General features: G+C 38.7%; 1 protein-coding gene and 1 long non-coding RNA gene across 4 annotated transcripts in view; one reads left to right on the top strand and one right to left on the bottom strand.

Moving 5' to 3' along the window:
* The window catches only part of LOC146489867 (uncharacterized), a 127618-nt gene that overhangs the window by 96415 nt on the left and 17629 nt on the right, over positions 1 to 13574 (bottom strand). The window lies entirely within an intron of this gene.
* On the top strand, positions 2148 to 12716 carry LOC146489870 (uncharacterized). Of its 3 annotated transcripts, none has more exons than XM_085088394.1 (4): positions 2148 to 2244; positions 6339 to 6622; positions 8017 to 8278; positions 9496 to 12716. In XM_085088394.1, exons 2-4 carry the CDS (start codon positions 6365 to 6367, stop codon positions 10884 to 10886), a joined length of 1911 nt encoding a protein of 636 aa, XP_084944520.1. In that variant the 5' UTR covers positions 2148 to 2244; positions 6339 to 6364; the 3' UTR covers positions 10887 to 12716. The 3 variants fall into 3 exon arrangements, with proteins under 3 accessions (XP_084944520.1, XP_084944658.1, XP_084944582.1); XM_085088532.1 differs by lacking the exon at positions 2148 to 2244 and adding an exon at positions 3631 to 4031; XM_085088456.1 differs by lacking the exon at positions 2148 to 2244 and adding an exon at positions 5511 to 6231.

The following is a 13574-nucleotide window of genomic DNA, read 5'->3' as shown; positions in this document are numbered from 1 at the left end:
AATCACATGCTTTTCGCAAGATATTTGACGTAACATTCTAAAATACATGTATATTATACGGTCGTATGTTTCGCCAGCGGACAATTCGCCAACGTCGTAAGTCCGTTTACTAATTGAGTTATGTGATTCGTCGCAATGATAGTTTAAAGGTTTTTGTTTTAGTGATTCCCGGCGGCTCACTAGTCATGGTTTGTGTTTAAAGAAGGCCGAGAAAGGTATAGCTAACTGACCGAAGACATTAGCGAACTGGCTGTTGGCAAAACAGGTGAAACGACCAGTTACCTATATTATATATAAAAGAAAAAATGTTTCTCAAGAAAGTCAAGAGTTTCTTAAGGATAAGCGACATAAGTATGAAACGCCATATTTTTGCTTCAAACTCAAAATAAAAACAGGGGACCATCGAAAGATGGAAATTTAAGACATTTTGAGGAAAAATTTAAGATTACCTTAAATAAATTGAACATTTGTCAACGACAGGAATTATTTCCTGATACATAAAATTATTTTCAGTGTCAAATTTGTTTCAAAACTATTCCTAAGCAGTGTAACTGAAAAATTCAGCAAAATCATCAGTGTGAATCTGATCTAATTCGTTACACTGTGAGTATGCCAAAAAGGTCTGTTGTCTTGAGTTAGACACAAAAATGAGGGTATTTCTATTAACAATAGAATTCTCCTTATATTTTCACATTGGTTGGTACACGGGCTGTCAGTTGAAAAGAAAAAAATGGGGTCACTGTTTTGTTGAGTTCGGTGACAATGAACTGTAATCCTGTAGAGTACAGAACAACGCAGAGAGCAGCGACATGCCAGATAAACATCTGAAAGACCGATTTTTGATCGTTAAAATAATCCATTAAGTCGGAAAATCTTGTACTTGTTGACAAGAAAAAAAAAAAAAAAACACGACAGATCAATTGACTACAACGGTATTAAGAAATGGTCTATTATTCCGACTCAACTTTGGGCATTGAATGTGCCGTTAGACAATAGCCCTTTTGTCCTTGGTGGCGCTGAAGGATCGGACTTTGGTCAAAGGTAAGCGGCTGATCAGGAAATTGTCGGCGTGACAATTTAGCTGTATTGGGGGAGTGGGCAGCGTAAATTTGCACTCGTCTGGTCAATTGTCACTGGTGTACCCCAAGGAGAATTGATCACCGGTGAGCGCATGCGCGCATCGGACTGACTAGAAAGTCGAAAATTAAAAAAAAAAATTGTCCCCATGTGTCTCATTCAGACCACCACTCTCTTAGTAAAATGCTTGGTATAACTCGAAGCAAAAAAACATTTATCTTTTATTGCGCGTAATCGAAAGCTGAGTGGCGGGGTGAAGAATGCCCGGTGTATGACTTTGAGGCGCTCCGCTGTGCTTATGGGTCTGTGTATCGCTCATCGAATTGGAATTTGGACGTTTCTCCTTCTTAAAACAAGCCTTATGCTAGCTGATTACATGTGATGATAAAGAATATACAGATCAAAGCATTTTCCCTTGTTTTCACCGGAGCGCTTGCGAGATGCGGAATGCGGTTGTATGACTTGTCTGCTTCTGCTCAGTTGAGCGCGCGGCACTAACTGAAGAAGGGGAAATTTCTTTTAAAAAAATTACAGGTCTTGCGGGGGTAAATCTCTCTCCGAAAAAACTGTCATAATCCTAACAGTCTTTGTGAAGGTATATTGTTCAAAACATCTTTTCCTGGTTGTCGCCGAGCGTGCTGATTATGACTTTTCGTTTGTTTCCCCACATTTATCAGCCATTTTGTGTTAACCCGTTGTGAAACTTTGCACGACTCTCAGGAAGATTCAAACTATTGGGCAGCTTTCGATCGACTTTCTTCCGTAATTTTTAGTTGGCTGCGTAGCAAGCGCCGGCTTTTTGGGGGAGAGGGGGGTGGGGGTACATTTTTGCTGTTTCTTTTGCTCTTGTCCTAATATCGGCACGGTTAAAAAGCGCCCAAAAAAGGCACATTACCCCTGACGGAAACGCTTGTTGTGCTCACTTTTAAGACTTAGCCCTGGCAAACAATGAAGACATCAGTGAAATGCCAGAAGCCATCAATTCAATGGCACAAAGCGGAAACCGTTTTGAATAACAATAGTTTGTTTGGTCTGCACATGTGCTTCGAGGGGAGATGTTTACATCACCAGTGAGGTTCAATAGAAGGAACGTAAACTAAGTTCGAAAATCGGTTGATGAGGAGCACTGAAGCAGGTTTTTGTGATTCTCAAGTCATCTCAAGCAAGGTAAACTTATCAAGCATTAATTCAAATCCCAAGCGAGAAGTGAGGTGAATATTTATGCAAGATTTTTTTATTACCCCTTTATTACTATTCACAGCTATTCAGTTGATAGCAATCCCGAATGTATTTCATAAGTCCGACAAGTAACCTGACATCAACGGCTAAAGGATTCAAGACGGTCTTGTAGAGAGTTCACGTTATATATAGGGAGCGGGATTTTTAGCCTTCTTCATGGCATTCTCTGCTCTTACACAAAGACCTTCAGTAACTGACTCGCTGTTGCGCCATGACAAAGCTACTGTTACTTCTTCGGTGTCGTTTCTGTTTTCTTACATTTTTGTCGCTTAACAGAACTAAACAAAACAAAATGAAAATGAAATAAATGACGAAGAGCCAAAATCCCAGCCAGCAGTGAAAACAAAAGTTCGCGAGGTCCCACGTTTTTCATCGCCGAGCAAGTTGAAACTGCGGTGTTTAATTTTCTTTAAAGACCTTTAAACCGTCGGGCGGTATTCTTGATTGAACATACATGTACGCTAAGAAGTACGCACGCCACAGTCGCAGTAAAAGAAAGTCGTATTAAACTCTGTCCAACTGAATCCGGCTCCAAGTCGAAGAAATCTGAGAAATTGATATATTATCAGTCAGTCGTAAAATCGACTTGGGAAAATGGCGGAAATGGATATGTTTGTTTTTCTAACAAGAAGGTCTGGGCTTAGCTACTGATGGAGACAAGTGCTCTCACCACGTGTACCATTCCTGTTCTCCCATTTTAAACGGCGTGCTGCCTGGAACGCAGACTGGAACAACTAGAACTTTCCTTCTGCATCGTCCACGCAGACGAGCATTCTTCACACTATTCTATTGGCTTAGTCTCGCGCACGTGGTTAACTCAGTCAAGCTGTGTTGTACTCTGGAAACGGAACAGAGCATAACACAGCGGCGCCGGGCAATGGTTCTTTTCGGTGAAATACGGACATTACCCGCGTCAGAAATTCAGGCGGATTAAATTATCTAACGTTTTCTTTAGCGAAAGGTCACCTCAAACTTTCACAACGCTGAAAAACTAATCCTTTTGTTTAGTCGGAGGAGCAACTGTAGGTCATTAAAAGTGCGAAAAAGGCCAGCTAGCATTTTCGGCAAGCCAACGGTAGCAAGTAAATTTGGGGAATAAAATTCCATTCCCTGAAATTTGCGGAATTGAAATTTTCAGCTTAAGAATCGGAACTGATCCAAATGACTTAGTTCACACAAATTTACCTGTTACAAGGCCATAAAAATGATGGCATTGTAACCGGCCTTTACTGTTTTTTTTTTTTTTTTTGTTGGTTGGCCCTAACAACTACGGGTTGCCAGTTTTCCATTTATTATTGCATCGACCTCAAGTAAGCATTACTTATTTCATGGACCGAGGACTTACTGAAGCAGTTCATTATAAGCAGAAACTCCACTGAACTGGAAATTGGATTCAAACCGGCTTTGTTCCTGAACAAACCCCCATGCCATAATCCCCAATAACAATCGAAATTCATATCACTCAGTAAGCGCCAGTCTTTTATCCGTGAAGCATCTGGTACGGCTATAGATGTTAAACACCTGTTGTTAAAGAAAAATCTTTTGAATACGAAATGATGTGAACTCGCTTACACTGAGAAATTAATCGCATTAGAATTTCGTTCATTTTCGACTTAAGCAAGTGAAACTGCGACTCGTAGCTGCTGAATTCTGCCTGTAACCTAATTGGAAGAATTGAGATCAACAAATAAAGTGCTCGACACAGAAAGATCCCGGTAAGTTTCGACTAATTAAAAATAGCCAAATTAAACCCAGGCAGACAATGATCTTCTGCCACGATGAAGTCCTTGAACCTTTTGCGTGAATGTCACAAGGACTATTTATCAGTGTCTCAAAAAGGAACTCTTTTCACAATGTCTTAGAAACCGAAAAGCATTTTCAGTTTATTGTTTTAGGAAATCCAGTGATCTTTACATGTGAATTACTCGCTGAAACGAATGTTTATAATATTTAGCCGTGTTCGTATAATTATAATGGGGTGTTTTGGAATATTACTTAGAGCCAGCGCAACCCGTTATATATTAGCGTAGAGCGAAAGCTCTGATCGTTATTGCGTTATGAACGCGGAAATTTGTTTAAATACAGGTTAGTAGATTTTCCCATTCTAATCAAATTTCGGTAAACATGGTTTTCATCCAGGAAGTAGTAATATTTGCACAGTTCCAGAGCAATTATACAAATCCTGTAACCAACTCGTAGTGTTATCAGCCGTCCTATTTCCAGTTTCAATATCGAGTTTTAATAACGACTAATTTAGCTATTTGCTCTGCTGTAAAACTAATTCAGTTGAGTTGAATGCTTACCAAAGTTAATTAATATTTTCTGAGCATATCAGCAAAAATCGTCTATTCATTGTACAAACTTTGAGCTACCACACGCTACTACAGTGTACACGTGAAGTCTACGAATAAAAAGGTTGACGAGTTTTGTTCCTGAGATCTCTCTGCTTCGTCATTGCGGACCGGAGTTGCAACGATCTTACTAGTACTTTGGCATTCTGTAACATGTGCTGCGTACGCAGCAAGCGGTTTGTAGCGCTCTCCCATCAAAGCTGTTCCCCGCCGTTTCTCCGTCTCAGCACCCCAGCTGAATCATCAGGTTAAACGATAAAAATCGTCAGCGATGAAAAATATTCACAGCACATTTGTTTTAAGTTTACTGATTGTTAAGGAGTTTTATTTGATGTTGGGACTTATACCAGTATATTTCGGTTTGGGAAATATCATAGAAAAAGATTGACTCGCCTCTTTCATTATACAGCTCTTTCCAGATAATGCTAATAAATTTTTAGTCTCTTGTTGTCTGACTAAGTTGTTTTAACGTATGATTAACGGATAAATTCTCCTGTCATGAATTCGGTCTGGGCAAGTCTCCGTTCCCGGGGAAACCTTGTTTTTTTTTAATCCACAAAGATGTTTAATATGGGTTTTCCTACAACTAACAACACCTTATTTACCTTAAGATAATTGCGTATTTTTATAAGTTTTAACCCAACCTGACCTTTTATCATCCCTTTCCCAGGAAATAACTACCGCCCTTATTTTAACCACCAGTCAATTTTTGGCTGATTTTCTCGGTTTTTTTAACGAATTCATGGCAGTTGATGTTCATTTTTAAAATGGAGATATCCAAATTACAATTATCTGTAATTTTAAGGTGTTTTTGAAAGTAAATACTCCGACTTTAGGGTGATTATGAAGGTAAATACCCATTGTTATAATTATGCTATTGGCCACGTACTGAATATATAATTAGAGCTCAAGATTTTGATGACCACTTAAATGACTCACTTAATTTATGGAAAAGTTTAGCCAATCGTTTTCGATGAAGAAGGCTAACACCTTCAACGAATTGACTACTTGTACAATTTTTAAGCAAAAACTTTTAGTGCTTTCAGATTATTTTTGTGAAACTTTATAGTACAAGTCTGAACTTTGTAATTTTTATATTGGTCTCCCTGTTTTGTATTAACTGGACAACCCAAGCTTCATGGTGAAATTTCGCTAGGAAAGTGTCTTAAGCTCAGCTAACAGATCGAAGGCATGGATGCAAATAAGCTCCCTGTAGCCAATCACAGAAGGCTTACGTAAGATTTAGTTTGTGTTGAGCAGGTGGTTGTCTAGCCCGTATAAAAATAGGTGCTTCTTTGTTTAGCGCCGATTTGACTGTTGGATGGAGTAAGCTGAACTGCTGTAAGTCCTTGGAGCAACAAAGAAGAGTCGCTGAAAAACAATTGAATCCTTTTGTTGAAGAGAACCAGCTAATCCCCCGTACTCGGTTCCTTCAACAGTCGTTTACCTTCTTGCATCTTCCTCGGATTTCAACGTTTAAGAATCCTTGGGATATCCCAAAAACCTATTGCTACATATAGAGATGACTTAAGTAGATGACCTTTGAAACTCTTTTCCTGTGCAGGTACCTTGAGTAGTCCATATGGCTAACACTAAGTGGTATTCTACAAAACAAGGATATAACTGGTAGTTATTTACAGATAAATGACAAATTGTGATTGTATTCTTCAGGTTGAAGTAATCTTGAAAACAGCCGAATGGACTCTCAGCCAGACCATCTTTTGGAGAAATTAATCAGGGACTTGGAAGTAAAACCAAAGGCCCAACACAGGAGTTTTGCCAGAGCATCTCTTCCAACAGGTCTGTTCTTAATGCCATCTAAAGAGGAGAGTGACAAACTTGGAATTTATACAGCAACTACAATTGAAGGAGGCGTTGTTTTTGGTCCATTTAAAGGAAAGAAGATCTGTACCGAAGAAATAACATCAGAAACTGATTGTTCCACATCATGGGATGTAAGCATGTAGATTTTGTCATTTTTATGCAACGTACATGAATTCACACGTGCCTGTAACCATCGTTCTTCTCTCTATTCACCTATCCGTTCAGCAGCCAAAATGATTATCCAAAACTGAATGTCATACGACATTTTTATATCCCTTTTCAGGCCTTTCCTTCAAGACCCATACTCGTTTCCAACGACCTGATGTTTTGCATATCTGTAAAGCGCACTTCATCGTGTTCTATCAGTACTTGAGAGAATGATTTTTAATCTAATACTTCAGTTTTAGTTATTTTTTTTTTCTTTTCTGTTTCGGGTAAAAATGAAAAGAGATAAATACATGAATACACTCCCGTAGTTTACTAACAAATCAATATCCAATTTCAACAAATTAAAGCGGACCAAATTGACAAAATCATTCGGCCCCCAATTTCAGACCCAAACAGCTCCAAAAAACAGAGTTTGACCTACTTGATACGCTAGTAGAGTACTCCCAGGCGTCTTTTAATTTAATACTTATGTGTTGTGTGAGATAGTCCTAGCCTCAAATCGCACTCCAAGGGAGTAGCTTTCTTTTGGGCAGGACCCCGTTCAAAAAGAGCTCCCTCTGCCCCTCTTCATAGTACTTTGCGAAACATTTGGACATGAAAACATAAATAATAGTTCCTATTAAGGACTGTAAGTTTGTATTACTCTTTTTAGAATTGAATTGCATGAATCGTGACGAGAGTTATAAATTGGCTTAAAATTAGGCGTAAACAAAGAAATCAGTTCTAGAGGCGCCAAATAGCAGCAAAATAAAACGACGAATTGGCTCTCAGATTTTTATAGTCTCAATTTTCTAAAAAAGGTTTAACGGCTCGTAGGATATGCTGTCTAAGGCCCAGTTCAGACGCCGAACTTTTCATGAGCCGAACTTAATTCAAATTAAGGTCGGCCCAAATCACGAAAATCCCGCCTTTTGATTCAGACGCCGAACTTAATTTACTTGAAGCAAAACCAATCGAAATGTCAGCGTTGTTTTTTTTATTTTTTATTTTTTTATTTGAAATACGTTAAAATAATTTATGCATTAGGTTCGGCTCATGAAAAGTTCGGCGTCTGAATCAAAGCCGTTCCAAAGCCGAAATTCCCGGCTGAGCCAGGCGGGAAGAACGGCTGAGCCGTTCCAAATTGACACAGCCGTTCTCAATTGATTCAGACGCCGAACTTTTCATGTACTTAATTCGAGGTATTAGGTTCGGTTCATGAAAAGTTCGGCGTCTGAATCGGGCTTAACCCTCCCCATAGAATGATGTGTAAACAACGCACTTGAGGATTTAAAGCTAACCTTGCCCACATAGAGTTGATATGCAGTAGGGTGAAACTAACTGTTCTTTTCAACGTTGTCCGTTTTGATATTGTTAGGTGATTGAGGATGAATCAACTGCAGGGCAGTACACTATTGATGCCACAGACGAGCAGAGCAGTAACTGGATGAGATTTGTCAATTGTGCTCGTAACGAGAACGAACAGAATCTGGTATCTTTTCAGCATTGGGGAGACATTTATTACCGAACATGCAAGACCATAGAGACTGGCACAGAGTTGCTGGTTTGGTTTGACGACTTGGTTTATTCAGCGAAGGCGTTCACGGACCAGGATGCTCATTCAAGCCCTTGTTATGACGGTAATTTATCACACCATTCTTGGTAGATTAACTCTCTTTCTGCAAGATGTTTTTTGGAAATGCCTGTCGGAACTGGAGTCTCGGTCAGGGTGTCGTTCTCCAGTAAGGCCATATGCTATTAAGTCAATATCAAAGTAAAGCTAAGGCTTCTTTCATTAGTGACTCTTAAAGCGGTTTTCAATTGAGAGTGGAATCTAATTTCGAATTTGCTTTGGTTTTGCTTTACTGCCTCTGTGATTGTTTAGCAAAACTCGCTCCACTTTCTCAACCAATGAGGAGCAAAATCAAAACCAATCGTGACTTGCTGGCGCTCTTTTTCTGGCGTTTAAAGGTAGGGGTTCACGGTTCTGCGCATGTCCATGAATCAAAATCCTTTTTCACCTTTGCTCGCTATGACCCAAGCCTGTTTAATTTAATTCGTTGTTTATGAACCGTTCAGAAGGGAATACCGTAGGTCACCCGGGTGGTAATTTTCTCATATGATTGCGTTATTTTGCATGCAAATAACAGTAAACACATCAACCGTGCAATAAGTCCTACGGGTCAACGCTAAATTCAATATCGACAACATGAGTACAATCCACTAGTATTTTCTGTGAATTTTGGTCATCAGTCATTTTGATTGGACTAATTATAGAATGTGATTACTGAAGTACATATGAGTGGGATTTTTAATGCCATAAAGTTGACAAGAAAGAGAAAAAAGCATTTAGATTCAATGCACATGCGCTGAAATGTGAACCCCTCCCTTTAACACCGGTTACATGTTCTTCGGCTTCAAATTCTGATTATTTCATTACGCTGCTTTCGTCTGTCGTCATTGGTCAGAGTAATCAATTTCGTTTTGGTTTTACGACGTTCAAATTAAAACCACTTTTTCAGACTCTTCATCCAGCTCTATCACATATCACTACCAAAACACTGCGAAACACTGTGTTTGCAGTGGGTAAAGCGAGTCTTTCCTCCAACAATGCTTTCTCTGAACTTGGCGAATTGGTTCAAAAATCCCGAAAGGATGACTAACAGCCCTTCCTGAAAATACCTTCAATACAAAAAAACGAACACAAAAAAACAAAACAAAACAAAAAAAAGAAATGTGCAAAGCTATATTAAGCTCATGAAGGACGGGAATTTGTTACCAATTCTGGGAAAAACAGAATGGATCTTATGTTTAAAGGCAGGATAATTAATGAATCAAAAACGTTTGTTTGTTTCAGGGCATCGTTATGTTTGTATGGTCTGCAAGCTGGTTTTCCTGGGGCCATCCTATCTCTATCGACATAAGCAGCACAGGTGTCCCATACTTAATGACTGTGGCCTTCTGATGCCAGAGGAAACACAAGAAGATTATGAAACTCATTCTCTGGCTGATGCCATGGAACAAGTCTCAGAGAGAATAAGTGAAGCTCAAACCAACTCCGTTGTTTCACAATCGAGCGGATATCAATGCAGCCAATGTGACAAGCGTTTTAAAACCTCCAAACTTTTACGTGAACACTTTAGTAGTTCCCATACGAATGACGGGTTTCCTTACAAGTGCTATGTTTGTGGCGAAGGCTTTGTGGATTTGCCTTCCAAAAAAGAACATGTTGAACAACATAAAGCAGAACAAAAGTTCAAGTGCTGTGACTGCAGAAGAAGCTTTATTGACGTGTCGGCCCTCGATCTTCATCGCTGCTGTGGCTCCAACAGTAAAGCAAGGTTTCAATGCAATACGTGCGGAAAGGGCTTCAGTAGGAAGGATTCGCTTCGAAATCACTATCCCATCCATTCTAAAGAAAAGCAGTTCAGTTGTGAACTTTGTGGCAAGAAATATACACAAAGAGCAGCTCTTAAAAGACACCAAGGAGTCCACAAATCAAATCATCATGATGACCAGAAGCAGCGTCAGCGCCGTGAGTGTAACGTCTGTGGCAAATATTTCAGTGATGCAACTACTCTTAAGGTCCATCAAAGAGTTCACACTGGTGAGAAGCCCTACAAATGTAGACACTGCGGACAATGTTTCGCACAGAGCGCAACTCTTGCCGGACATCTGCGAACTCATAATAACCAGCAAGAGAAACCTTTCAAGTGTGCTGATTGTGGAAAATGCTTTGCACGAGTTGCGGACTTTCACATACATCAGAGAATTCATACCGGCGAGAAGCCTTATAAATGTACTGAGTGTGAAAAGCGCTTTCGACTTAGTTCTTCCCTTACTAAACACAGACAGGTTCACCTCTCTGACGAGGTGAGAGCCAAGGAGTCTCTCGCAGGAAAGTTAAAGCTTTGGAAGTGTAGTTATTGTGAAAAAATATTCACAGTCAACTCAAATCTGCGACGGCATGAGCGCATACACACGAACAAGAAGCCCCACAAATGTACAGTTTGTGATAAGGATTATTCACGCAAAGAAGATCTTGCACAACACCTTAAAGCTCACGCTAGTAAACCACACGAGTGTTGGATTTGTGGGAAGATGTTATCTAGCTATGACAAAATGAAACTGCACATATGTTTGCATACTGGAGAAAGACCACATTCATGTCCTGTGTGTGAAAAAGGATATATAAGCTTGGAGAGCTTCAGAAGACATTTGCGTTCCCATAAAACCAAATCTAAATAAAAAAGGCTGCCAGTACATTTTAGGTCAGAAAGACCAATTTTCTTTAATTTCCCTGCCTAACTGATTGTTGAACATCATTTTTTTAGATATTGCTGGCTGGAATACGGGAAGAAAGGCAATTGTTTTTACAGACAATTATGTTAGAAGGTAAAGATTACTATTACGATGAAAATTGTTCGCGTATATTGTTTTAGAAACTTGAAAGATTATAACTTAGTTTTTGACGTTGGGAATTACATGTAAGAAGTATACCACAGTTTTATCATATTGTTAGATGATAAAAATTGACAATGATGAAAAATATTTACAACGCAATTGTTTAGGGTTAAAATAGTTAAAGGAATTTTAATTGGTGTTTGGACTTATTACAAGTTATATTTCGGTTTGGGGTAATATCACAGAAAAACACCAGTTGACTCATTTCCTTCTAGAGATAATGCCTTGTAGTTCGGCTTGGTTGTTCTGAATGTGTGATTAATGTATAAATTCTCCTGTCATGAATTCGGTATGAGCAGCTGTACGTTTCCGCGGAAACACTTGTGAGCGTAAAAATATTTTCAATTAAGTTTCCTACAAAAGATAACACCTTGTTTACCTTACTTTTTATAAGTTTTTCCTCAACTTGACCTTTCACTTGTTTATTCCAGGAAATTGTTACTGCTCTTATTTTTAGTTATTTTAGGTAGATTTTCTTGGGTTCTTTTTCCGAATTCATGGTAGTTGATGTTCATTTTTAAGATGAAGGTATCTAGATAATAATGTCCGTAATATAAGGTGTTTTTGAAAGTAAATACTTTGATTCTAAGGTGATTGTGAAGATAATTTTTCCATTGTTGTAATTCTGCTATCAGCCAGGTACTGAATGTATAATTTGAGTTCTAGGTTTTGTTTACTACGTACTCATTTAATTTATGGAAGCGGTTAACCAATCATTTTCGATGAAGAAGGCTGACACCTTCAACGAATCAACTACTTGTACAATTTTTAAACAACAACTTTTAGTGTTTTTCAGATTATCTTCGTGAAACCTTACTGTATAAGCCTGGACTTTGTAATTTTTATATTGCTTTCCCTGTTTTGTATTGACTGGACAACCCAAGCTTCATGGTGATCTCTCACTAGAAAAATGTCTTTGACTTGGCTAATAGATCAAAGGCACAGATGCAAATAAGTTCCTTGCAGCCAATCACAGAAGGCTTGCGTAAGATTTAATTTGTGTTGAGCAGGTGGTTGTCGAGTCAGTATAAAAATGGGTGCCATCTAGTTTTAGTAGAGAAGTGATTGTTGAGCAAAGTAAGCTGAACTTATGTCAGAGTAATAAAGAAGAGTCAACTGAGAAGCTATTGGATCTTGTTGAAGTGAACTCAGCTTATTCCCCGTAATAGGTTCTTTCGACAATATGTATTTGGGAAATATTTAAAAAAATTGACATTCCTTCTTTAACTCTGTTAAGATCTCCTGTGGCGATATAAATCAGTCATTGTTTTTCCCTACTGTGAGGAAAATAGTTTTGTTTAAAGGAAACCTCCACGCTTGAGAAAAATTAACGCTAAGTGATTGTTGAAAATACACTCTAATCTCAAATTTCGTTGGAAAGCATGGATATTATATCTGGGTCGGACGAAACAGAACTTGATTATCGCCTGTTTTTCATTTTAAATTTCCCGGGCGCCGCCATGTTGGATTTCATGACGTAATACGATTGCTCAATTGTTTCACACAAAAGAACTTCTGCTTACTGACAGTAGCGGCAACCATATGACGTCATGAAATCCAAAATGGCGACGCCAGGAAAATTTAAAATCGAAAGTAGGCGATAATCATATCTAATTTTAGGCACATTTGAATGTCACTTCGACTTTTTAAACTACAATTTAGAATCTAGACACTATTTCCGACAATTTACTGTCAATTTGATGTCGGAGTGGAGGTTCCCTTTAAGATCATAGTTATTTACTTTTGGTTGTACTTTGACTGTTTGTAGTTATGATTAATGTATACTTTCTCTCATCATGAATTCGGTATGAAACAGCTGTGTTATATTATCACGGCAATTCGCCTTTTCCAATAAGGATGTTTGGATTGGTTCCCGTAAATAACAATGGCTGGTTTATATTTAGTTTATGAACTATTTTTAATAAAGTTCATTCTTCTACAGAAATTTCTTGGAAATAACCTTTTATTGTATTTTCCATCATTTTTGTTTTTTCCACGAGTTTTAAACCATCCCACAATAGTAAGTAATTTCTTTTAATTTGACACGGTTGAAACACCTTTAAAATTAAGGTGCCTGTAATAGTAAAGAACAGAAAGTCATTTTGAAACAGCTAACATTGCGAAGGAAAATATGTTATGTCAATGCGGGAACTATGCAAGCGTACTTCGCTTGACAAGTGTAAGATAATGCAAGATAGATGTTTCCTAATTAGGTCTGTTCTGGTCAGGTTAACAAGGGTTGAAAGAGAGTTTCAGCAGAGTTAGAGAAGATGAAGAGTACAGAATAGAGAAAGGTAGCCTGCGTAGCAGTCGTTTGCGTTTCCTTCAAGCCAAGCGGGGCAAGCGCGCGAGGGCATTTGGCAAAAAGGAGCAAAAAAGGTAGGAGCGGGGGGGAGGGGCGGGGAAGGAAAGGAAACGCCTGGATCCGGTCTGATCCTAGAAAGTGGGCAGAGAGCTGGTCAGGTTGTTGCA

This window comes from Pavona decussata, unplaced genomic scaffold, assembly GCF_977016875.1.
Source record: "Pavona decussata unplaced genomic scaffold, jaPavDecu1.1 SCAFFOLD_2, whole genome shotgun sequence".
NCBI classification, from domain to species: domain Eukaryota; kingdom Metazoa; phylum Cnidaria; class Anthozoa; order Scleractinia; family Agariciidae; genus Pavona; species Pavona decussata.
The sequence above is the reverse complement of the archived record's forward strand: the minus strand, read 5'-3'. Positions and strand labels throughout refer to the sequence as shown.